Source organism: Syngnathus leptorhynchus, chromosome 15, assembly GCF_054491065.1.
Source record: "Syngnathus leptorhynchus isolate UIUO chromosome 15, UIUO_Slep, whole genome shotgun sequence".
In the NCBI taxonomy this organism is placed as follows: domain Eukaryota; kingdom Metazoa; phylum Chordata; class Actinopteri; order Syngnathiformes; family Syngnathidae; genus Syngnathus; species Syngnathus leptorhynchus.
In genome coordinates this window covers 7,021,028-7,047,360 of record NC_141209.1, presented here as the reverse complement: position 1 = coordinate 7,047,360, position 26,333 = coordinate 7,021,028, and the positions used below count along the sequence as shown (strand labels likewise).

Below are 26,333 nucleotides of genomic sequence, written 5' to 3'. Positions count from 1 at the left end.
ACTTCATCCTCGCTGTGTTATTCTTTGTGATCCACACCTCCGCTTCAGCTCAAGTGGCCTTCTGAGATACACTTCTTGAAAGGTCTCCCTCTTACCTGCACAATGATTCTCCAAAACGTCCAATGATCGGGTTAAAGAACAAACAGACATATTTGAGTTGATGCAATTCGTGTGTTTTTGTTGGAGGCATGTTTATTATTAATATGGTCACATGATACTGAGAAAATATTGTCATGCCAGAGGGGGCAGAAGTAGTCACGCTGTGCTGAATAGAATAGATGCCTAAGTGAGAAAAACTTTTGATTCAACGGCTCAGTTCAGACTTGGAAATGAACTTTAGTATGAGAGTGAATAAAACGTTTACTTTTAATCACAATTAAAAAAAAGTATCTACACGTTTGAGAGCTAGTAAGTGTTGTCTTGACTTTTCTCCCATCAAAATATGTTTCTATAGTTTTTCGAACATGAACTGAGTAATCAAAATTAGCTAACTTTTTTTTGTTGTTTATTAATTGGATGATGAATCTTGAAATGCAGAAGCTGATGTTGGTTTTTTTTTGGGTGGCACACGACAAATTCATATACCACAAATTCATCTTGTAACATCAAACAATTCCCTAAAATAAGACCAATGATGCTTTCTTGAGTCTTTTGCCATAGCTAAAGCTCTTGGGTTCACGGGCTTCCATGTCGCTGCTTTCCCTGTTTATTTTTCCGCTTGGTAAGGATCAGGATCTCAACCACTGTTGATTTTACCTTTCATCCGTGGCGACTGAAAAAAAACAACAAACCTGCTTTGCTAAAGTAGAATTTAGAAATGTTTTCAAATGTAGGAAGTAAAAGTCAAAACTTTTTTGTGTCCACCGCATTCTGCCGTGCACTAACCGTAATTAATATTTTGTTGAGTTAAAATCTTGTTTCAGCTCTCATTTAGTTCGACAATTTGCTTGATTTGCTGCTTTCTCTGCATGCATAAAAAGCTACATTATGTCTCACTATGGCCGCTTGTTCAGTGGACAGCGCATATTTCAGGTGCATCTCTAGGGAAAAAGAAATGTCGAGCTGAAGTGAAGCGTAGGTTGCGCCAAAATAGGAGACATCGTCTGCTGCAAAACACAAGGCTATTAAATGCAAGAGGAGCTGTTTGTTTGTAGTTCTTGTTGTTACTGCAACCAAGACAACCAGGCCATAATATTTCCCTAACCCAAAGCGTTTTGGGGCATAAGCCTAAACAGGAAAAGCTACTGTTGACTTTGCCAGGGAATTTGTGGAAATAATATACAATTGACCAATTATGTTGTGTTGCTATGTATGAGTAGCACACTGTGAACATATTGAAAAAAAATATCCATATTATGTCCATATATTATTTTTTTATACTATTTTATATTTATATATTTTTATAATTATTTTTTTATATATATTTTATATATATTATTTTCTTCATCCATCAAAATAGGCACAATAAAGTGAAAGTGACATTTTGATTCAATTGTCATTCAGAAATAAAACCACTCATACTGTCAACAACATGCCTGCATGTTCAGAGTCTTAACAGAGCGACATATTTTCAGCGGAGTGGTCAGTCATTATTCCCTCAGCGAGTGGCGGGAATTCTGTCAGGCAATCAGAGCCCACTACAAAAGGAGAATGCAAAAACAAGCGAAAATTAAACACCGCAGACGCATATAGCTTTTTTGCTGAATTGTTTTGGTCTGGCTGGAAACATTGCTGAGAGGCGTGCTTGGAGCAGAGTTGCGTGAAAGTGACAAGAACGCTTATGCTGCAGTAGCGGCAATGAATTATTGGTGGCTGGTTTGATTTGATAAGGCGGCGATATGCAGGACATATGTGAGAACACCGTCAAGCTGACAGATGCTGATGCTCCTTCTTTGCTGTCTCTAAATAATCCATATCTTGATCTCATAACACCACAGTCATCATAATAACTGGATTTTATCAGATAACTTTTTTTCCATTCTACAAAGTTGATTCGACACGTTGATTTGAGACATACGGTGCAATGTGATTCATGGACGGCTCAACTTTAAAGTGGAATGATTTGGTTTGGTTCGATTCAGTAGAATTGCGGTCCGATATACGATGAATCAGATGAAGAGGCTGTGATGCAGTTTTTTTGTTGTTGTCATTTTACATAAGAATGAAATTGTCAGTACCATACATTTTCTTTCCATCTATTTAGAAAAAAATAACGACAATTCCATACGTACCTCGATCTATTTTAAAGTAGAACACTTTGATCCGGTTTGATTCAATGTACTTGCATCTTTTTAATCAAAGATAATTTTCCTTAAATAATCACTTTAAATTCATCTCAGAATTGCTACTTTCTGAACTTTTATTCAATTTAAAAATGGAAAACCTATCAATCCTGTGAAAAGATTTGTGTGTCTTAAACAGCGTACATACACCCTGAGATGGTTACTTTGTTGACGATTCGCAGAACTTTAAATCATCAGTATGGGAGGAGATATCAATCTGTTGAGCATTTCTCAATGTTATTGTGTTACGTGATACAACCTCGGGAGCTATAAACCAACAATTTCCAAAATGTATTTCATAACACATCGGCCACCTGCTGTGTCTCTTGAATAGAATCCACGGTGATTGTCCAAAGGAGTGGTTTTGGCTATTCATCATCGTCGGGGTCAACTCCTTCGGTCTCCAACACCGCACAAGATTGATGGCCCGTCAACGCTGCTGGACCACCAGGCACTCATGCCTTAAAGTTCCACAAAGATTTATGAGGAGATAAGTGAGAACATCAATTATTTGCAAGTAGGTGAGTAGTTTAATTCTTTTTTGACAGTAGGTTTAGGATGTAAAGGAAGAAGTTGTGTTGACCCCAGGGAGATTTGTATAAACATAAATGGTATAATGCTTTCTTGATTATTTGAAGGGATTGAATTTGAATTAATCAGTGAGTTATATTTCACCAATATGCATTGCAATGAATGGATGAAGAAAATGAAAACATTTTAATTCGCCAGTTTTAGTGTATTATTACCCCCCGTCCCCACAAAGAAAATAATATATGGCCTTATTTGATCTATTTTTATATATTTTATATATTTCATATATGTTCATACATATCTTGCACATACACATAAACCACCTCTACTCAATTTTTGACATTGTGTTTTTGCATCATACTGACCAAAATTGTTTTATTTAGTCACAACATCCTAGAAAATCAATTTATTAAGATACCGTACAATGCAAAAGTGGCCTCAACTTGAGGATTCAGTTTTTGAACTCTTGGCACGAATACCTAATGATGCGGTTTCTTAGTGTATTCTGGAAGTTCGATTAATGGCAACATTGTTGCTATGTTTTCATACCAAAAAAAAAAAAAACAACCACTACTTACATTGACAAACATAGTCCTACATGTTAGCATTTGGCCACACTGACCACCCTGGCCCACTTTCCTCCACGCTTCTTGAAAATAATACTTTGGAAAGTATGGAAAGAACTATGACGGACTGAACCACACAACATGTGATTTTATAAGAAATCAACATTACACCCTGAGAGCTTGGCCACTGTTTATTGAAACGGGTCACATCTTTACAATTGGTTGTCCTACAAAGCAATTGATGTCTTATTGGTTATTTGACCCATACCGGAAAATAAAATAATCCAGACATTAGTGGTGCAAAATTATTCTGATGTCAATTGGAACAATATAAAAGTTTTTTTTTCCTCAGTGTTTATGTCCATGACATAATCCCACAGAGGGAAATTTAGGAAATGTGTTTTGGAAGGGGAGGATAACCATGGAACATAACACGAAAACAATGGAATATATTATGGTGAGAATGCAAATTACGATTTGTTTGGGGAATAATTAATCTTTTTTAAAACCTTGCAAAGTACTCAAGTGGAGGAATGCAGGATTGTCGTCACGGTTTGTGTGATCTTTTAACGTAATTGGTGCACGGGGGTGGATGGGTAAAACTATTCCGGGATTGGGAGCGGGTTGGGTTGGGGGTGGCTGACCAGCACTAAATTCGACTGGCTTTTTGGTAAACCTCTGTAATTATTCTGAAATTCCCACTTGCCACTGTGCCCTTGCTGATTCAAGTATTTTGTTCCTTTATTTCATTGTCAATAGGGGCAAAATATTAGCTAGCAGGTAGCGGTGATTGATCAATTTTATGTACCTGTCACTTTATAAATTATGATACTATTTTATGGCTATTTTTTTTATTTTCTTTCTTTCTTTCTTTTTTTTTTATTTTTCTTTCTTTATTGTTTTTGCTACCAAAGAGTGATTCATTCTGTTTTGATGTTTACGCTTTGGCCGGGAACATTCAGAATTACAGCTGTATTTTCTTTTGTCGGCAGCAATTTGGATAAGAAATGAGGTTGTGGTGAATATGTTGGTGTGGAGGGCAGCCTTGTAGGAAATACTGACAGACACTGGCCAATACGCAGACACAATTTTCCGCATGTGTTCCAGTTGAAGATGAGGGAAGAAATAACTCTACCCCACTGTGTGTCATCGAGAAGTGACTCTCGTGTGCATGTTTAAAAAAATAATAATAAAATGGCAGCGCTCAGACAGCTGAGCTGGAATGGTGTCAGCGTGTGGGAGGTTACTCAGCCGCAATGTGTACGTGCTGCACGGGAATAACCCCTAAATTGAAATCTGTCAGCTTGTACATATTTTGATTTTCCCTCTGGAGTGAAACTTTGCAGTTCATAGGTGGTTGCAACTTGCAAAACGCACGAGGTGAAAGGGAGTCTTTCAACTGGACAGATTTCATGGATGTTTTGGGAAGTTTGAAACCGGGGAGGTCGGCTTACCCTGTTCCTCCCTCGCAGGGCCAGAGCAAAGCGAGAACGTGATGGAGAGAGCTTATAGAGGACATGTCAGGAAAAACAAGCTTGCTGCTCTTGCGAGTAGATTTGGCACCAAGTAAAAAAAACGCTAATCCAAATTATGATGACAATGATAAAACGGTAATATTGATCTACTGCACTTATTTGGAAAAGCTGGTGCTTTGGGGGTTTTCCGGGACAAGGAAAAGTGAAATGAAATCTGTTAGCACCTCAGTTAACAGGAAGTAACTTTATTTGTGGACTTGCATGCCTGAGATGTCGGAATGGTATTGGGCAAAAGTGGGAAGTGTAAACATTGCCATATTAAAGTAGAATCTAAGAAACAAGAAAGGCACAATCAACATTATATCTGTAGAGGTGAAATCACAATTAGGTGAAGTCATTCTACCTGTAATGGAAAATATTACACAAAATCAAATGTACAACTTAATTAAACTTTTTTTGGTCAAATGTTAAAACAGACATCATTTTCACGTCTGAATTTGGGAAATAGTTTTCCACCAGAATCAAAACTGCAAAAGCCAGCCAAAAGTAATTTTAGTTGTACTCAATAAATTTTCAATATTCCCAAACTGGGAGACAATCAAGGATGGAGTAGTTACTTGTCACAGAACCTTTAGTTGATTTATTGTTTTTTTTAACGTGTTGGGACTAGACTGCCTGTCCTCTATTGGTCACATTATTCAAGCAGCCTTCCTTCCACAATTACTGAAATACTTGAAAAAAAAAAAATCTTTCCAAGAATATAAAAGTCACTGTATCGACTTGTCTGCTCTCAATTTACTGGATAAGACCAAAAAAAAAATGCACTGAGAGACCCGTGTTAAACATTAATGAGTGGCTGATGTAGTGAGTCACGGCTTGCTTGGTACGAGTTCAGAGCAGGAGCGACATGGGCCAGTAACACATATAAATCTTTCAAAACAACAGAGAGCAAACATAAGGTGCTATTATTGTCTTTGACCGCTCTGGACTTTTCTTTTCCTTTTTTTCCCCATTCTGGCTGCCCCCACTGACACACCACACTTTCACTAGTAAGTCAGCGGAGATATTTATTTTACCTGCGCTGTTTTAGTCACACTACAGAATACATATTTGTCAGGTTTATTATAAGAAATTGATGTTTATAAACAGCATACACTTCTCTTTACTCAGGTAATGTGGCATTTCCTAATGGTACAAATAGAAAACTGTACAAATAAAACAAAATATTTGGTCATAAAATTAGGTACACTTACATGCATCGAAAAATAAATCTATGTTAATAAAGATAGCACTACTCAGTGAGAACTTTGTCTCAGACTGGCAAAACTATTTTGCTACATTAAGTGACAAATCTATAACCTAAATAATAATAAGTGTAACTGTTGTGCAGATTTCATTCCATTGTAGTGTGCAGGTGTACCTAATAAAGTGACCAGGGATGTCTGGGCGATAAACATACGTAGGTATATAAACACAATATATAGACACAGTATCAATTCTAGCAAGTACATGCAGGATTACTTCATGTGTCCTTTCACAGACTTTATGACAGTGAAATATGTATATGAAATGAATATAATACTAATATAACACCATAAACTATGCTAAAGCATAAACTGTAACAACTTGTTCTGATTTAAAATGTGAAGTGTACATAGTCTGTTGTAAAACAATCAATGCTTATTACATCAAAGTTCTCAGTAGAATGACTGATCAATTCTTAGCTTATACTTTTTTGCCATCTTCGGTGTGGAGTGTCTCTCGCCGAGGTTTGGCAGTAATTTTGAAATCCAAAGGCCTCAGCGTTAAACCGTAGACGCAATTTAGGGAGATGTCTTTGTCGGGACATTTTTCAAAGTGACATTGTTGAAGGAGGATCGCAAAGAACAAGAAAATCTCTACTTTGGCAATCTGGTCACCGATGCAACGTCTCTTCCCCGCCGAAAAGATCATAACGTTATTGGTGAGGTCCTTGTCTAGGGACCCATTGTCGTCAAGGAAGCGTGAGGGGTCAAAGGTCTGCGGGTCCTTCCACGTCAGGGGGTCGTGATTGATGGACCACTGATTGATGAAGACCACCGTGTCTTTCGGAATGCAAAAACCTTCGATAGTAACATCCGAGGTGGTAGAGTGGGGGATGGTGACGGGCACGAAACTGCTGAACCGCATTGTTTCATAGATGAAGGCATCAAGATAGGCCAGCTCACCTCTGTCCTCCACAGAGGGGAGTCTGTTTGGGCCCACCACCTTGTCCACCAACTGGTGGAGTCTCGTTTGAATTTCAGGGTGTTTCACCAGAAGAAGGAGCATCCAGTCAAGAGCAGTGGAAACAGTATCCAGACCTGCACCAATGAGATCTGAAACCGTCCCCTCAGTGTAGTCCTGGGTGAGTCCCTCTTCACCCTCAGTCTTGGCAATGACCCCAAGAATGGCGTCGCTCATATCTCGGGTTACCTCGGGATCGAAGGTCTCTCTGTGTTCTTCAACCTTGCCCTGAACAAACTTGAAGAACTCTTTGTTCAAGTATTTGAAATTCTTGAACACACTGCGGACAGGATTTGGGAAAGACTGAAGCCACGGCATCACATCCACCAAGCTGCCAGCTCCAACCGTCTGTCCAAAGTCGTTAACTCGCTGTAACAAGGCTCTGAACTCAGCATCATCGTGTCCGTAACGTTTTCCGAAGCACAGGGCACAAATCACATTAGCTGCAGCTACTGTTAGCTCATGGGAAGGGTTGAAATAATGACCCTGAGATCCTAGCTTAAGGAAAATATCAACCAGTTCTTGAGCTTCAGCAGCAATTTGCCACTCAAAAGCTTTTTTGGTTTGGCTGTTGGCAGATGAGAACGCTCTGATGGTGGATTGAGCAATTTTCCTGTGCATCTTCCACTCTTTGCTGTAACTGCTGAAAGTCAGGCTTTTCCCTCCCGACACATACTGAAAAGACACAAAGTTTGGCCTGCCTGCAAACTCCCTGCCGTGCTGAATCAGCGCTTGACGTATGGCCCTGTCGCCGTTCAAGACCACAATGTCACTGCAACCGAGCCTTATCTGGTACACGTTACCATATTTTTCGGCCAGTTTAGCGAAGGTGATGTGAGGCATCTGGCCCAGCTGCATGGCGTTGCCCACCAAGGGCCATGCGAAGGGTCCCGGCAGTCTTCTCTTGAGCCTTAGGTTCCTCGCCCATAAACCGACCTCCAAGAAGATAAGGAAAAAAAAAGTTGCAACCAGAGCAGGCTGGAGCTGTCCACTCCACTCTCGAGCAACGCCGTTCAGAGTTAACTCAGCGTCCATGTGAGCCATTGTGTCGTCTGTCGTCTCACTTAAAACTAAATAATTCACGGAGGTTCTCCTTTAGTCAATAAAGTCACAGCCGAGAACTTTCTTGTGCTTGGTCATTCATGATCAGACCAAATAAAGGCAGCACTCACACTCTCCAGTTAGCTCCGGTGTGGCTCGTCTTCAGATGACCACTTGAGAAGCAAGCAGATTCAAGCCTTCACTTATATGCATCCCTATGGTGGGAGGGGTCCTCCACTTATTTTTTTTACTCCCCTCCCTTTTTTGACCACAGTTTGGAGACCTTAGTCCTACTCAGGCCTCCTTCCGGCAGCATCCCTTGTTGGAGTGCTGCTAAGCCGGAGATACTTTATAAGCCATGTTGCTAAACATTTGAGTTTTAGCATAGGAACAAAAAATAGGTTGCGTGGAACAACAAAATATAGTCGATAATTTCATTTTTGTACACAGGTGGCCTTATCGTTTACGATAACTGATTTCCTCCAAACGTTTTATGTTATTAGCAAAAAGGTTTATTATCGCCCTCTGGATACTACGTCATAAAAGTACATTTCTCTAAAACGTTTACAGTTTTAAGATTTAAATATCAAACTACTTGCTGTCTCATGGTGCTTTGTAATATGATGGTCAATCCAAAACAGTCTGTTGCCTTTTTTTTTTTTTTTTGCGCTAATTCCGAACAGAGTCTCGCTCAAGCATGTGTGCATGTGGGTACTTGTGCAACAAAGACTTAAAAGTTCTTGCGGTCTGATTCTACGCAGCCATAAATAAAGGTTTGTTTCACTTAAAAAACAATGTTTAATGACAAATAGACAATGGTGGCATCATTTTGCTGCCACATGTTTCACAGTATGACCTACATAAGACAGCGTGCGACTTTGCACAGTTGGTCTCACTCCTCTGTGGGACTTTATTTAATTAAAAAGAATAACATCAAATTAAATCCAGACACAGAAAACATTCAATCTTTTTATTGATCATTATTATCAGTATTCATTTCATATACAGCTTATTCTTGTCATCATTTAAAGCCATCACATGATGCTCCTGGAAGAAGGTAGACATGCACTGAGCGTGCAGGCCTAAGACGGTGCAAGAACATCCGTGGAGCTTTGAAAATTTTGTAAACAAACAGTCATGATAATGCCTCATGGGGGAAAGAAACATGTCGCACATCTGTGTTGTGTGTATTAGTGGGAACGCTGTTTGGCAAACGCTGCTCGGGGAACACTGGCTGCACAAAAGTTTGTGCACATTTTTGCTGATGGATGTTGATAAAAGACTTCCTCTTCATTTCCAAGTTCCCTTTCATCATCCCATTTTATATCTTCACATGCTTTGAATACAGTAGATGATAGTAGACAGATAACATTTATTCTTACAATTACTGGTTTACCCAAAATGTATAAAAAAAAATCCCATTGTAAAAGCACAATGTGAAAAAGGTTAAATATATTCTTATATTATAATATCATGAATGAGAACAGTGAGTCAACAAGTGATCATAACATTCACAAGCATTTATTACATTACAATATTAGTTTGAATGGGCATTCAAAGTTGGTAAATGCCCCTGTGCTCATCCTATAAATTCATGCAAAAAAAACAACAACCTCTTAATACTCCCTTTATACTGTCTGGAAAAATTAGAAGAACCTTTTTACCCTCTTGCATTGATGCCAAAAGTCCACTGACCGGAATTCCAACATTCACATATGACAAATTTGACATCCCACTCCCAATACATGTTTAAATACATTAAATTATAAAATAAGACTTTGTGCAGATATGCTAGTACAAACTGTTAGATGTCATTGGTGGGGAAGTTTGGGGAAGTCGCTGCTGGCCTTGAGTCACATTGTTGATACATGCAGTTTACGCTGGAGAAACCAAGCCAAGTAACTTTCCTCGGAGCTTGGCAGTGACACAGTATGTGAGGGGCTTCAGCGACAGCCCGTAAGAACAATCATGGCTGACTGGATGAGAAGGGTCGCTCTCTAAGCCACATTGGTGCAACAAGACCGCCGTGAATAAAAACACTTCCACCTTGGCAATCTGGTCACCGATACATCGCCTCTTACCTATTGAAAAAATCATAACGCTATTGACGACGTCCTTATCGAGGGCTCCGTTTTCACCCAGGAAGCGAGAGGGCTTGAAGATATGCGGATCCTTCCATTTCAGGGGGTCGTGGTTGACGGACCACTGGTTGATGAAGACCACCGTGTCTTTGGGGATGCTGAGACCTTCGATGGTGACGTCTGAGGTGGTGGAGTGAGGGATGGTGATGGGGACAAAGCTGGTGAAGCGCATGACCTCGTAGATGAAGGCATCCAGGTATGCCAACCTGCTTCGGTCCTCGGTTGAGGGCAGTCTGTCCGGACCCACCACTTTGTCGATGAGATCATGGAGCTTAGCTTGCTCCTCGGGATATTTGACCAGCAGTAGTATGATCCACTGCATGATGGTGGATACCGTGTCTTGGCCCGCTCCAATCAGATCGGTCACCGTGGCTTCTACAAACTCTTTTGTCAAGCCGCTCTCGTTCCCGTGCTCGATCACGTTGATGATGGCGTCGCTCATGTCCCGGGTCACATCTGGATCGAAGGACTCTCTGTGCTGCCCCACTTTATCTGTCACATAGGCGAAGAACTCCTCGTTGAGATTCTTGAAGTTCTCGTAGAGGCTTCGGACCGGGTTGGGGAAGGATTGGAGCCAGGGCATGACATCGACCAAGCTGCCTGCACCGACCGTCTCACCGAACTTGTCCAGCCTCATCAACATGGTCCTGAACTCCACATCGTCGTGCCCGTATCGCCTCCCGAAGCAAAGCGCGCACAAGACGTTAGCGGCAGCTACTGTGAACTCATGAGACGGGTTAAAATATTGTCCATCTGTGCTGTGTCTCAAAAATGCCTGCACCAGTTCCATCGCCTCAGCCATAACGTGCTGCTCAAAGGCTTTTTTCGTCTGACTGTTTGCAGAGGAGAACGCTCTCAAGCTGGACTGGGCAATTTTCCTATGCGCCTTCCACTCTTTGCTGTAATTAGTGAACGTCAGGCTTCTCCCCCCTGAGATCATCTGGAAGGAGGGAAAGTTTGGTCTGCCGGCAAACTCTCTGCCGTGCTGTATCAAAGCCTGACGTATGGCCCTGTCGCCATTCAGAACCACAATGTCACTGCAACCGAGCCTTATCTGGTACACGTTACCATATTTTTGGGCCAGTTTGGCAAAGGTGATGTGAGGCATCTGGCCCAGCTGCATGGCGTTGCCCACAACGGGCCAGGCAAAAGGTCCAGGCAGTCTTCTCTTGAGTCTCAAGTTTCTGAACCAAAGGCAGGCTTCCAGGCAGAAGAGGAAGATAAAAGATGCAACAAGAGCTGGCTGGACCTCTCCACTCCACTCTCGCATGATGCTGCTGCTCTTCACAGCAAAGTCAGGGTCCACTGCCATGGAGACAAATAATTGGGACAGAACTTCTTGGTCTTAAAGTCTATGAAGAAAATATAAGAAAAAATGAATCTTTTTTTGACCAAATCAGATGAGACTGTAAATTCTGAAGAGAAAAGTTGATCAAAATGCCAGTCAGTTTTCTATGAGTGAGTTTGGCAAAAGTTTATATTTTGCAAATGATTTAAGGTTTGAGTGGCTGACTGTGCCTCCCTCCACCTTATATATTATGCAGTTAGTGGGCAGGGCTCGGAATAGATGTCATACTCCTCCCATTGTGGAAGTGCCTCAGACCCCCGCTATGTTATCTCCCTGACGCGGAGCGCTCTCGGGGGCGAGCGTCATATCGGGAGCGCGCGCGGTGAGCGAAGGAGCGCGTCTGGAGGAGCGGAGACTTTGCAACTGGTGAAAGATTTAGTGGGGAACTTGTCGTGCCAATTTGTTCTGCTAATTGGGGGACTGGCAGCGTGTGTACCTCTCTGTGTGCAACTTTTTTGAAATGGCTTTTTTTTTTTTGTCATTGTGGTCAGAAAAATATAGAACTGTGGACGAGTGATTTATTGCGGTAATAGTTTGTTTGGATTAACTCGGACTTTGAGACTGTGTGCATGTTTTAACTGGCGTTTGCTGCTGTTTCAATCAGGCTCTGATTTATAAATTCACAACACAATACAACACAACTCAATTCATATTTTGCATGAAAAAATGCCTCAATTCATTTTAAATTGTTTGTTCTTAAAAAGAATAGTCTATATTAACCATTTATTTGGATAAGTGAGGCTTTTATTTTTAGGCAAGACTATAAAAGAAAAAAGCTAATGTTATGTTGCTGTTTAATGTTTGCACCTACAATAATAAAAAGGGAGATTTAAAAAAAAAAAACACAAATAGTTAAGCAAGCAATAAACTATGACTATCAAGTGTATCATCAACACTAATATTCTTCACTTGGCTAAAATGTAAAGATTAGTTCGAGGGAGACAATGTAATGAAAAAGAAATAAATGAATCAAAATAACAGATTAGAAAAAAATATACGTGCAGACATTTAAAATATTGATGCAGTGCTGTATCAGACTTTGCCACATCATCATCTTTCTTGTCGCACATATATTCCACACCACAATTTACTTTATCATTGCACTAGTTTGTTCAGGTGTCCCACTTGTATTAAGTATTAGTAGATGGATGGAAAGAAAGATTAATTCACCTTGTAGAAGTTTAATAATGCTGACTGTTTCAGCACCAGAGAATATTTATCGAGAGGGCTTCGGTTTAATTATTCATGACAATTATTCTACAGTGTAACTTACACCCTTACATGAGCAAGATTGATAGCAAGAGAATGGACAAATATTGTATTTACACTTTTACTGTTCTTTCATTTGTTGACAGACATCACAAAAAGGAAAAGACACAAAAAAACGAAAACAAAATGATATGTACTTGCCATGAGTTCAATGATTCAAGGAATGTTGTGACACCAACTACATCCAACGGCCCGAAATATGATACCTGAGGTTCCAGGATACCCCAGTCAAAGTCACTAACCTTATGAAAATGATATAAAATTGTGAGTTTAAAAGAACATTTCTACCTATAGCTTGTTAAATAAAATCTCGAGATCTCAAAATTTCATGTGGTTGGATTTACCTCAGCCCCCCACAGAAATGGCCTAGACACGGCAATGGCGCGGTGCAAAACCTTTGCTTTTAATTAAGTGAAAATGTCATCATGCTTAAATGATGTAGACAAACAGGAAGACAACAATAAAACTATGAGTTTTCACAATGTGTTGTTCTTTCATGTTAATTACTCCAAAGAGAGGGCATTTATAGATATGGACTTGCACCGATTCCAAGCCTGGAAGCAGTTTGTCTGGAGAAATGTGGCGTGGCTATGAACCAAAACCTCCGCAATGATTCCTGGGTTAACCAGAGACATAGTAATGTCTTTGAATACACTGCACTGGGGGTGACTGTTTTTTCTCTCTTCTTATAGGGAAGAATTAATCCCCCCCCCCCCCCCTCACCTCAGTCTGCTCCTTGCACACATGTGGCCCCTTGCAAGTTGCATCCCCATCATGCTAATTCAAGCCAGGTTTATGGCTGAGGAAGAGAGTGTTGGGGGGCTGTCATGATGGGTAGGGGGGGGGGGGGTGTCATGTGTGCATTTTGCGTGTGGCTGCTGTGTTAGCCTGTGATTACCTCTTGTAACCTGGCTGTGGGAGGTTGCCCCTGACCCGACGCTGACTCTAGCTGAGGGCATTGCGTGCATGTGTTTGTGGTTTGGGAAGGGAGGGAGGTGGGGGGGGGTCCCTTCTATATGCTGCATGTGCTGGTTGGTGGGTGCGGGCAGTCAGTATGCAGAGACAGAACCAATGGCAGACTAGGCTGCTCTGGCTCTGGAGCTAATCATTGTTTACTAGTCTCATTTCCACTTCTCAGTGAGCTACTGTCACGCACAGCACCGACAGGGAGGAAGGAAGAGAGGGAAAGGGGGTCGGGTTTTGGATGGGACTAGGGGGGGTTGCAGCAATGAAAGTGAAGCCAGGGGTCCAACAGGCAGTTGGGGAGCTGGCGGGACTTGGAGAAAAAAAAAAAAAAAAAAAAAAGGAGCGTGGCGTGCATATAGGAGCATTTTGGGGAGGGGTGGTAATGCTGAGCTGAGACTGAAAAAGCTGTAAACACACCAACAAAAACATCCTGTGGGCAAGCACCTCCGCAAACAACCAGGAGGTAACCGGCGGGCATTTGACTTGCTCCACGTCTTTATATGCCAGACCACAATCCGAAAGCAAGTTGACTAGGGAACATTGTCAATGTCAGACATGATTGTTGTTCGCGTGAAAAGGCATTGGAAATGATCTAAAATGGTATGTAAGTAGTATTTTGTTACATGCTTTAAAAAAAGAGCACCCCACAAGACTGAAGGGAACACTTCAAGGACTGCGGTCAGTCTCACGCGCCAGTTTCGGTTAAGTGCGAAGTTAAATATTCAGTTCTAAAGAATGTCAATTTGTACTCTTCCGCTCTTGGAATGTCACTTTTCATCTTTTTTTATGGACTGGGGTGCTTAAATGCTCCTAATAAATTCATAGTTTCAAGTTGAAGCGTGATGGTTTGTTGCCATTTGCCAAGCAGTGTAATTTTAAAAAGCGGCCATGATTATTTGTGTGCAGCTGTACATGCAATCTGATATAAGATTGGCTCCATTATGTCACTGAGGCCTCTGGGCCCCTGTGTTCATTTGGAACAAATAATGTGTCAGACAAAAAAAAAAAAAATCAACCATGACTAAGAGAGACGAGCGTTTTGGAAAATGTTAGGAATGATTCAAGATATGTAGAGGGCTTCCAAAAATCTCTTTTATGAGGTCTTGCGGATAAATATAGCTGGAACAGAGTGCATGACAAGGCATAGTTATATTTTGTGACCTGCTCTTTTACTCGAGGTTATTTAGGAACATGCCAATTCTGAACTTTAGCCATTCAATAAGCAGAAAAATGTCAATTTGGTCAATGTTAAATGACAATTGTTCTCAATTCATAGCATTTCACAGAAGCCTTAATAACATGTCTATGGCATGCTTTCTTCAAAAAAAACAAAAACAAGATTGATGGACATATTTTTACAGTAAATATTTCACGTCATTTTACAATTGGCTTGCGGGGCAGACTTGTTTCATGCATTTTCCCACAGGAAAAGAAGAAATCAAACCACCACCATCATTAAACCTTTTTTTAACTTTACAGGAATATTTTATATTTATTAAAGTGTCAAATAAGTTCATCTTATGTGACAGTTAACAATTATAAATTACAGAATTACAAACTACATACACAACTGTACAATTACAAATTACAATTACAAACACAAACTACTGTTCAAAAGTTTATACATACACTACATACACTACTGTTCAAAAGTTTGGGGTCACTTCGACTGCCTAAATGTAATCAATTACTGTTCCATGATACTTTTGGAATGCATTAGGCCCAACACTGCTCTACCACGATACTGAAATTCTTAACATTAAAGTTTATTTCAGAAGCTTAGTCACACACTATAAACTGGTTAAAGACTCCCACGGAGACACCATTACGTTCTGGTTTTGTTGTTAAGTAGATAAGTACAGTAATTGAATTCCAATCTTTCCTCACACATTTGAGCACTTCTCACCTCTGCTGTGTGATAGGACTTCACTGCGTGGCACCAAGCTCAACAGCTATTTATTACGTAAATTCTTTTTAATGCTGAGGTGTTTTTGCGTGCTTGGGGAGCCAAGCGGGGGATGAGCTTGCGTGCTGCGCCGGCCTGGCGTGCACGGACCTCGGCCACTGAACTCCGGCTACCCAGGGGAGCGGGGGCTTGCATGGAGGAGGGGGGCGCGGCTCTGTACCGAGATTAAAATGAGACGAGGGAGAGAATGCGAGGTGAAATGGCTTCCAGATGACCTCGAATCTGTGAGCTCATCAGGCGCCACTTTTAGGACCCTCTGTTAGGTATCTCACCTCCTGTTTGAATCATCTGAATGGAATCACGATACGGGTAGAACTTGACCTAGTATGTAATACAAGAAAAGATACAAAATGTGGAATACTTGGATTTCTCTTGGATTTCATGTTGGTTAAAATGGAAAGTTTTGGCAAGGCAATTTCATAGGAGGTTGTTGCTTTTTTAATTTCTATAGTTTTACGTCCTATTAACATGCTCCAAATGAGCTAAATTACTTCACAAGCGTTTGTTAGCTGCAGAACCAGACGGTGTTTTCATGCAACACGCAAAGTGTGACAAAGCGCCTAATGAATTGACTAGACCGTTTCTTTTTTTTTTTTCCTTTTTTTTTTTAAACCTAGTGCATGCTAATGTTGTTTTGCTCCTTTTTTGTTTGTTTTGCTGCTGTTTGTTGTGATGAACTAGATTGTCGTCTTTGTTATGAAACAGCACGTTGCTGTTTTTTTTTTTCATCTTTTTTTTTTTTCTTTACTGATTGGCATTTTTTATGAGCTCCTTTGTCTGTGTCTGTGCAAGGCTCGGCAGGTGGGGAAGCGGAGGCCAGTGGCTCGGCCTCGGCGCACTGAATGTTTCGTGCAGTATGGATACAAGCAGTAGGTTGCTCTCCTCATTGTGTAATTGGGCGGATAAAGTTCCGTGATTCCCTCTCTTTTGCACCTCCATGTGTTCTGCATGAGCAGCTCTGTGCATTTTAGGATCCTGAAAATGAAGCCGGGTCAGTGTGCGGTCACGTTATCTCCCCCCCCCCCCCCCCCCCCCCCCATTCACTGCTCCAATTCTGCTGTTGAGTAGATGGAACTGCCGCAAGATTGGAACAGAACTCATTCATGGCCTTCGGTCCTTCAGAACGATGTTGTAGTCTCACAGCTATTATTACTTTTTTTTTTTTACAAATGGCCTGGAATTTGTCTGAATTCTGCAGTTTTTTTTTCCATTTTAATCCATTTGCTGTGTTTGAGCGAGAAAGCTGGAAAAAGTTAAGGAGGTGTACGACTGCTTCATGGGAATAGGATTAAAACGATGAGGAGAATAAGTCATCCTTACAGTATGGCCAGACAAGCACTTTGCGGGAGTGCTGAATGTGCACAATCTGCTGTTATATACACTTGCATGGAAAATACTCTTTCGAGCTGCTGCTACTTTCCAAATACGTGATTTAAAGATTTCACATTTTTTTTGTAAACAACTCATTGTAACCATCTGCTAGCATTTAACAGCATTGGCAGTTTTTCAACTCGGTTAAATAGTTCACCTTTTTTTTTTCCCAGTGTTGTGATTATATTTGCGCTATTTGGGGAACGAGGAACCTGCTGAGGTCTTTATACAGTCTGCTGTATGTCTTCAGATAACTGACGAGCCATCACAGCAAGATGGTGGATAATAACAGCGTGATCTTTGGTGATGACTCTTCTCTTGTCATCTGATGCACTCTACCAGCACAGGGTGTCATATTTGCTTTCAGTTGACTGATGAGCGGACCTCTGAGTGCCTGAACGTTCACGTAGTAGTTAATAGAACAATATTTGATTTTGTTTCAGTAAATGTCGTGCATTATTATTATTTGTCATGTTTTTAGACCATCATTTTATTTGGATTTGTTATGGTAATTTACAAATCATTTTAAATGATGACAATTTGTTCATAATGAAAAAAGTGAACCTTTCTTTCATTGTTTGGTTACTATGAAATTTATTGTTTCCATTATATACTTTGCCATTTATGTCACCGCCACAAATGACAGTAGTCAATTTTTCTTTATTCATTTTCCTATGCATGTTTGACCATCATCTGCACCGTTGGCATGAAGTTGCTTTCGAGCAGTTCGCCACACGCACACACCGTATTTGTGTCACTTAATGTCTGCTAGCATGACTGAAGTTCATACTTTCCATTTCACACATAGTCAGAGTCTCTAGGTTCAGCCAGGAATTGAGAGAAGGAAAATACATTTACAGTCAATGTATCTTCGGTGTGTGCATTCTTCTCTGCATTTTGTCTCATTATATTTATTATATTTGAATACTTTTCACTACTATTTTGGAATATAAATACAAAACAGTCCTATGGTCCTACTAATCAATCTCAAGGTTTCGCTCTCATCCTATTCTTGAGTCTTGAGCCTAAACCCTTATTTATTAATACTGCTTGATATATGACTGTAATTTGTGACACGTATACGGCACAGCACAAGGATGAGTATTTTGCAGTGTATTTTATTACGGTCCTAATTCATGACTAGACTTGTCTGGGCCCCTGCGTGAGAAGGCCGGCTCCCTCTCGCTGGGCTTGTTTTCTTTGCGTGACCATGTCTCTCAGCTCTGTCACTCCTGGCACCTCCTGGCCTGCATGACCCCCCTCTCCCCTGACCCTCTTCGTGCCCTCGTTAGCTGGCACGGTGCTGGTTTATTTGCTTTGGCCGCCCGCCCGTGTGAAAGGCACATTTCTATGACAATGCGCACAGAAAGGGTCATCTCATAGAGCGGAGCCATGGCGGAGGTATCGCTGGAAGTAGCCGTGTGCGGATCGGAAAGACCTCCGTGCACGGCAGCATATTTGAGTGCGTGACCTCCATGTCTAGTCAAAAGGAAACAAGATCGGAAAGACCTTTGTGCGCCGCAGCGTATTTGAGTGTGTGACCTCCATGTCTGGTCAAAAGGAAACATCTCATCCATCTACTTTTGAGGAGTGACACGGACAAGCAGGTCATTCAGAGTTTATTGTCCCATCCACTGACGAGGGGAAAAAAAAAAAAGGGAACATGATGATCATTGGGGGAACTGTCACTTGTTCCCACTGAATCCACAAAACGCTCACGCTAACGTTCATGCATCCTGCCAAGTGCCCTGAATTGTATTCTGAATCGAAGATGGCTAAGAATGGCACAGCGCAAGAACTTCACACAATGATTTCCTGTCAATTGAAACATTTGTGAAAAAAAAGAGGTTTTTTTTTTTAGTATTATAACAACCCCCCAAAATACCATTTATAATTGATCTTTTTATCAGATATAAATGTTTTGAAACTACTGCAGGATCACAATTTGATTACTTAGTGGTGCACATCTGTCTCACAGTTTGAATCTTGACTCAGGCCCTCCTGTGTGGAGTTGGCAAGTTCTCAACCTGCTTATGGGAGTTTTCTCACCCAAAGTCAGTTGAGATACGCTTCACCTCACATGTGATCCCAAATACAAATTGATCGATGGATAGACAGACGGCCGGATGGCTGGATGGATAGTGTGCCAAACAAGTCTATTGTCGTAGAAGCACAATGCATCATACCCAGAGCCATTTCTAATATTTCGGTGACACTATTTATCAACATAAAAATGGCAAAAAACAGAATTCCCAAAAGAGACAAATGTAGTCGCCAAGCGTTCCTGCCTTTATATTCACGCAAAAGTTTTGTGATTGTGATTAAAGATGTTCAATGACTGCATGTGCACATGTGGTATTCATTCCCTGCGCCGAGACTTAAACTGGCTATGTTGATCAAACTCACCGCAGTGTTTAGTGTATAATCATTAGACTCAACACAACAACAAAATGGACCTCCTGGTAGCCAAGCTTTTTGGCTATATGATTATACCGAGGTATTGACACAAGTAGTCATACAACCTTGATATAGTACGTTGACTCCTGGAGAAGCCAAGTTTACACGCTAATCCTTTAAACCGGGGAAAGTACGGAGAGGCAAGATACGGTCCCTAAATCAAGGGATATAAGTCGTAGTATGTTCCTGATTAACCTCTGCCGCAATATCAGTCAAGGCCTCGGCTGGGAAGGAAATTCTTTGGCTATAAATACTCAACTGGCTTTTTTTTTTGCATTTCTCTCGACTACTATTGAAAATTTCACACGGTGATTGATGTTATCGTTGACTAAGTGTTGCTAAACACTTTGTTATTGCATGTTTGTGACAGAAGCCTTCAAAATGAATCATTACGATTTATTTGCTCCAAATTGGGAGCTCATCAAACGCTAACTGTGTGGTTTACCATTGACCTGGCCACATATTTGGATGACGTGAAAATAGAAGAGCCACAACCTTATGTGCCGACATGGTCGTAAATGACAAACAAGATATTAAGTATGAACTGCGGAGAAGATGAAAAACGCAGCGTTGTCTGATATTCCAGGAAAGCAACTTCCTGGTGGTCTCCCCACATTACACTACCGCTAACGCAAACAAAAATAAACAGATACAAACAAGATTTGATTAGGACTGGCTCCAGGATCTCAGTTTGTCTTCTCTTACTTCATTTGTTTACATGTCACGCAATAATAGTTTGTCACTGTTGGATGTGGAGACGGGTGATGGAGAGCTCCCTTGAGAGGTGTGGCACGGAGCAAAGTGGCGACAGCTGAGTGACAATATACATCCTTGCACATAAATTAGACTAGTTATTCCCAACCACGATGCCGTAATATTAAGTGTTGCGGGAAAATAGACAATAACACTGAATCGTCCCCAAATTATTGATGAATTACGATTCAATTCGATTGTATCTTTGGACAGGCTGATATTTGCTAAATTGTTCATCAATCGATGGCGTCCCAGCATAGAAACGTGATTACTTGTGTTATTTCTAGAATCTATCAAATGTGAAGTCCACCAGGTTTCATTTAAACTCAACTTGATTGAACAACATTTTTCTTATATACAATATTACACGTCCACACAATAGTACAAAGTTTATCGGACCTAATCCAGATTTGTAAATAGGCAGCAATTTCAATTTCACTTAGTAAATTCGTCTTTAAATCCCAGCCAAGTGAAAATAAAAGTCATTGAGAAAAAAAAAAAAATCAAACCACCCTCTCGGCTCTCAAACGCTGTGGCTAAAGTACTGAACATTGGTCAAGAAAAACTGTCTCCAAAATGTTTAATGATAATATGGGTTGAAATATATTTCAACTTGAAAACTTTATGCAAAAAAAAAAAAAGGCACTATTTTTACTGCTATAAACATCCTTCCTATACAATTGCCATTGTTGTGGTTTTATTGAGTAAGAATACCATAACAGGAAATCGTAAATCCCGTCATCTGTTTTTTATCCATGTTTATCTTCTTTGTAAAATTACTCCAGGGATTGTATGTGACACCTCGCGTGCGGAAGAGCTTCGCTGAGAACATGACTGTCACGGATGTAACAGAATTTAGGGTCTTCTGCCTTGTGAGTGATGGGGGGGTGCTCAAGAAGAGCCCGTAATGTGACATTAGATGGAACGATCTTTTCTGCTGCTGCGCATAACGTGCGAAGAGCAGACTTGCAGCAGACAGCAGGGAAGAAAAGTTTAAATTCCACAGGTCATGTTTTTCATGTGGGCGTTTAAGAAAGGTCACAGCTTTGGTCGACTCACCCTCCCTCAGAAACTCCTCTTCGCCCTCTCTTTTCACCACCGCATCTTGCCACCTGTTGAAAGATGCTGATGAGCCATGAATTAAAGTAATTCACATCCCAAAATTGTTTTGAACTATAAGCGGCAGGATTCAAAGCTTGTGCAAAAAGTAGCGTCTTATAGTCCGGAAAGTACGGTAATATTTAAAATACCAATGACCTCCTTTCTTTATCTTACTCACAAATATAACAAATAACGTTTTAAATCTACTTGTAATCGTTACAACTTTCATCACCGACGTTTTAAATTCCTTGAATTTGTCCAACATACATGCAACCTGTTGTTGGCAAAAAGTATGACCCAGCAGAAATGACATCAAAATATCCCCTAAAAAGTGGAGCTGCTGTTTACGGTAGAGCAGGACTAATCAAATTATACGGTTACGTTTCCTTCTTGAAAAAAAATTTCAACAAAAGGTCTGTTTTTCAAATGCCTACATTCTCCTCCAATTGTGGAATGACCCTCCTTCTTGAATTTAAAGCAACCTTTGCCTGACACGCTGGGCCATAAATCTGCACTTTACCTCCGTGAGCCGTGGTGCTTTGACTCCACTGAGCCCACATGATCCCGTGCGAGGATACACGTTCCTCACAGGTGCCCCGTGCCGAAACTTACTGCCGGCCTCGCCGCCCCCCCCCCCCCCGCCCCCGCCACTCTGCAGTCACGCAAAGACCTCGGATTGATTTTACTGCAGCCAGCAGGGAAACCAGACGCTCGAAAGTCCTCGCTCTACATCATTTTCATGCAGTAATAAATCATTTGGAGAATTGATGCAATACAGAGACAGATGGGCAGATTTTTGTCTTTACATTCTGAATTAAAATCATATATTAATGTTAACTTTAGGTTTACACGTGTACCTTATCATCACATTAGGATGAATAGAACCAGTGACATTTTGCTAGGCGTGTATGCTAATAATCGTTGTTTTCTACAAGATAACAAAACAAACTCTTCAGACAGTTGGATTTAGTAAATATTAGAAATTCACTTTTAAAACACACCACACTACAGAATAATAGCTGAAAATAATATTTTTGTGATTTCTGACAATTGGGTCTTCTCTCATTTTATTGCAAACCTCAAATTAGGCCCTTTTATACCATGTCCTTGAGATTAAGTGAAAAAGCCAAAGACTTTTTATCAAAATTTTCTATTTGAACCTCAAGGTCATTTGCGTTATTTTTATTCGGCTAATCATATTTGGTGCGGACATGCGAGGTTCCAGGAACAAGACTTCAAGGCTTTATAGGTCGCTTGAGCGCAGCACTCTGAATTTTATAGAGCAGGACTCCATCCAGACTGCCATCCATAAAACACGTTGAAAGCCAGCCTTTTTCTTTTCCTGCACCTGAAATACGCCACTCATAAAAGTGAAGCCATTCGCACTTTGGCAGCTGATTACAAACAGCAATTATTCTTAATCCCGTGCCACTAAAAACTCCGCAAACAAACCCTAAAGAATCCAACGATGGAGAATAATTTACCGAGCTCGGTTAGATGACATGCAATCCAAGGACACTACGAAAATTTTTGGTGGCGTTTCTAAAACATTGGGAGGCGCCGCTCCATCTGGTTTAAGGCTGAGAACAATTCAAAGTGTTTTCTCCGTTCCCCTTCGCCGAAGGAAACACAACTACGCATGTTTGGCTTTTGAATCAGTCGGCCGCATTTGACATTTTTACGATATGGCGTGAAAATTGAACGTTCTTCATTCGTCTCATTATGACATAATTTGGATTGACACCGATATTAAAATGTTCCCAGAGGTCTTGACACAAGAGCTTCCTTTTACACATTCCTCCCATAAGTCTGCTGCATGTATTTTTTTTCTCCCCCCTCTCAAAGTTTTTTAACCGCTTTTCAGAGAAGTTATAAAACGACACGTTAAATCATTTATGTCTCGCGTGAGGATCTTTACAGACTTTTAAGTGTATTAATCAGATTTGCACATAAAAATGGTTGCGGCTTTGTGAAGAAATCCCTGCAGGGCCGTTCAAGTATGTAGCTCTTTCATTTTTTTTTTTTTTTTACATATCATATCAATGTGCTCATTTCAACAGAGCTGGGATTTGGAATTGCACTTACACACGCTTACCCCGACGCACACACGCACACTTTTAAGCACACTCACAGGTACACCATAGAAGGACGCTGTCCTCGGCATGAAAGGCCTTTTTTTTGGGGGGGGGGGGGGGGACACAAATGAGATGTGTATGGAAGTAATTACGCCACTTTTTGGCTGGCAAAAGCCGCTCATTTAGAAGATTAATCAGTTGTAGAGAAATAAACACTTTGCTTGTCACAGTCTTATGTCTGTCCTCACGAGAGCAAGACGCCCCCCCCCCCCACACACACAGAAAATTCTTCAGCAAACAGCTTCATTCACAAAAGTTGCAAGGTTGTATTGCTGGAGGACTAAAAGTTGAGTCAGTCATTTAAAATGGCACCAACAACCTTTTTTAAAAAAGGTGTTCTTTTCAGTTTGTGAAGTAATTTATTGAGCATGTTCCACCTTGACCTCATCAAATTGAAAGCAAAAATGGCATTGAGGGATATTTAAGATAGTCCTGACTTAGCTTAACTTACCTTACAAGTAAATCTCCACACCATTGTGCTTTTTGTCAAGATGTCTTGTGTTTTTCATCATTGTTCATTTTGACTTCTGGTTTTTAAATATACTTTTAATTAGGTTTTGAGTGGGTTTGCTCATTTTCTTGATTTTTGGCGGGTTTCTGCTTTATTTTAGTTGAGTTTTTATTGGTTTTTAGCATTATTTTTTTCATACATGGAGGTTTTGTTGAGAGTAAGATTTAAAAAATGGTCACTAAGTATGTAAACTACAATCAGCCAATGACTGAAAATCAAAGACATGTTCACTGTAATTATAGTAAGGCTAAAATAACCAACAATTATTTGACTAAATGAATCAGATTTTTTTTTTTTTAATGGTGATCATTGTTTTCCATATTAAGAGCAAATGTTTTACAACAAAAATCTGAAAATATTTACTGTTCGAAGGCTAAAAAATCAATTTACTTGTCAATTAATTGTTATGCCTCAAAATGATAGCTTAATTCTAAAATGCAGTTTTAGTTCATTTTGTATCAAACGCGCTCTTATTTTTATTTTACTTTATTAACAAGAACATTTTTTTTTAACTTTTGTTTTCAATTATTTCATTTCCTAGAATAACATTGGCGGGCACACTTCATCACCCGTGCACACCAGTTTTTAACCTTGTTTTTTTTAATGCATCATTGCATGACTAACTTTAACCGCAACAAATCTCAGTCACAACATTCTTTTTACTACATGTTTCTCAATGAGTATGATAAGACAAACTGAGTCATCATCATCATCATCACAAAGGTTCTCTAGGGCCTCAATAGGATGTTTTCTTATGAAATCATCTGAATTAATCATTTCCCCATCATTAAGTCACGGTTTTATTTTGAAGAAGAAACATTTTTAACATCTGGCCGTTGAATTGTGTGCAAATAAATGTCGCCCTCTTGTGGCGCGGTATGTCGTGAAATTTATTCATGAGTTTATGCCCACTTGTGATGACTTTTTGGCCTTTAAGATAACAATGCAAAGTTTCCATTGTCACAGTCATAAATTATTTAAGGTATCAATAAGATTATTACATTCATTTATGGCAATAAAAATGATAACAATTAAATACAATTAAATAAATAAAACTTAAATAAGTAATTAATCAATTAAAACGCCTCTGTCAGTGTCATTTCAAATTATTATTATTTTAATTGTATTTCCATGCGGATAGTTTTTATATGCGTGAGACTTTGCTGAGTGAATAAATTCCTGTAATTTTCGAAAGACTCACGATATGTATACCAGATAGATTTAAAAAATAGTTTGACCAATAGAGGGCAGTCTCTCCATGTAATTGTGTGCAAAGCGTTGATATCAAAGTTTCATTTTAATCATAACTTGCTGTCACACATTGATTGCCCAAGGTCCGTATCCCATATGGATATTAGGCTTGGAAATAAGTAATTAGTAAAACACGGTAGGTTGACGGAGGGACAAAATAATTGTGAGAATTCACATGTTCTGTTAATGAAAGAACAAAAAAGTCTTTAGATTATACAACAAAGTAATATGTAATGTAATATAATAATAATGATAATAAAATATAATACAATACATATTTACATAGTTCTTTCACAACAGGTGTCACCATAAAAACAATAACAATAATCAGTAATAAATAATAAAGAGAAGAAATGTATACCTCTTTTTCAATATATTTGTTATAAATTCAAATAAAAGGTTCCACAGAAGACTTTGAAATCTTATCTAAACACTCATGAAGACAAATGTGACTGGAAAGCATGAGCGATTGAAACAAATGGCAGTGATAAGCAGAGTGCGAGTGAGCATACATTGATGGATGGTTGCGCCTTAAGAGATGCAAGTTGTACTTGTCTGTTAACAGGTAGCTAACATCATTACTTTTGGCCTGCTAGCCTGCAGAGGCAATTAGCGCAGTGGCAGCAGCAATGCTAAACACGTTTGAGACTCAATCGCAGTCGTGCTCGATCTGGTTGGCCTCAATAATGCACTTTTTATTGACAGAACGGGTTTAACTCCAGATTGAATGATGTGGTTGGTCGGCTGATGTCATTGTTATGTACAGTGCAGTACTTACCCAGAATAATAACAATAATATAATATGTGATCTAGTAATATATTTAATCATTTTAATTGTTCAAATTTTATTATTATTAAATAAAATAATCTAATTAATGGTTAGATTCAGCAACAAGTGGATTTT

General features: G+C 39.9%; 1 protein-coding gene and 1 pseudogene across 1 annotated transcript; both read right to left on the bottom strand.

The window, feature by feature from the left end:
- Positions 1 to 5,125: 5,125 nt before the first annotated feature.
- Positions 5,126 to 8,320, bottom strand: LOC147045423 (cytochrome P450 1B1 pseudogene; annotated as a pseudogene).
- An 837-nt stretch (positions 8,321 to 9,157) lies between these two features.
- On the bottom strand, positions 9,158 to 11,783 carry cyp1c1 (cytochrome P450, family 1, subfamily C, polypeptide 1). The gene has a single exon (XM_085932420.1). The coding sequence runs from the start codon at positions 11,611 to 11,613 to the stop codon at positions 10,036 to 10,038; it is 1,578 nt and encodes a 525-aa protein (XP_085788546.1). The 5' UTR covers positions 11,614 to 11,783; the 3' UTR covers positions 9,158 to 10,035.
- Positions 11,784 to 26,333: the final 14,550 nt, after the last annotated feature.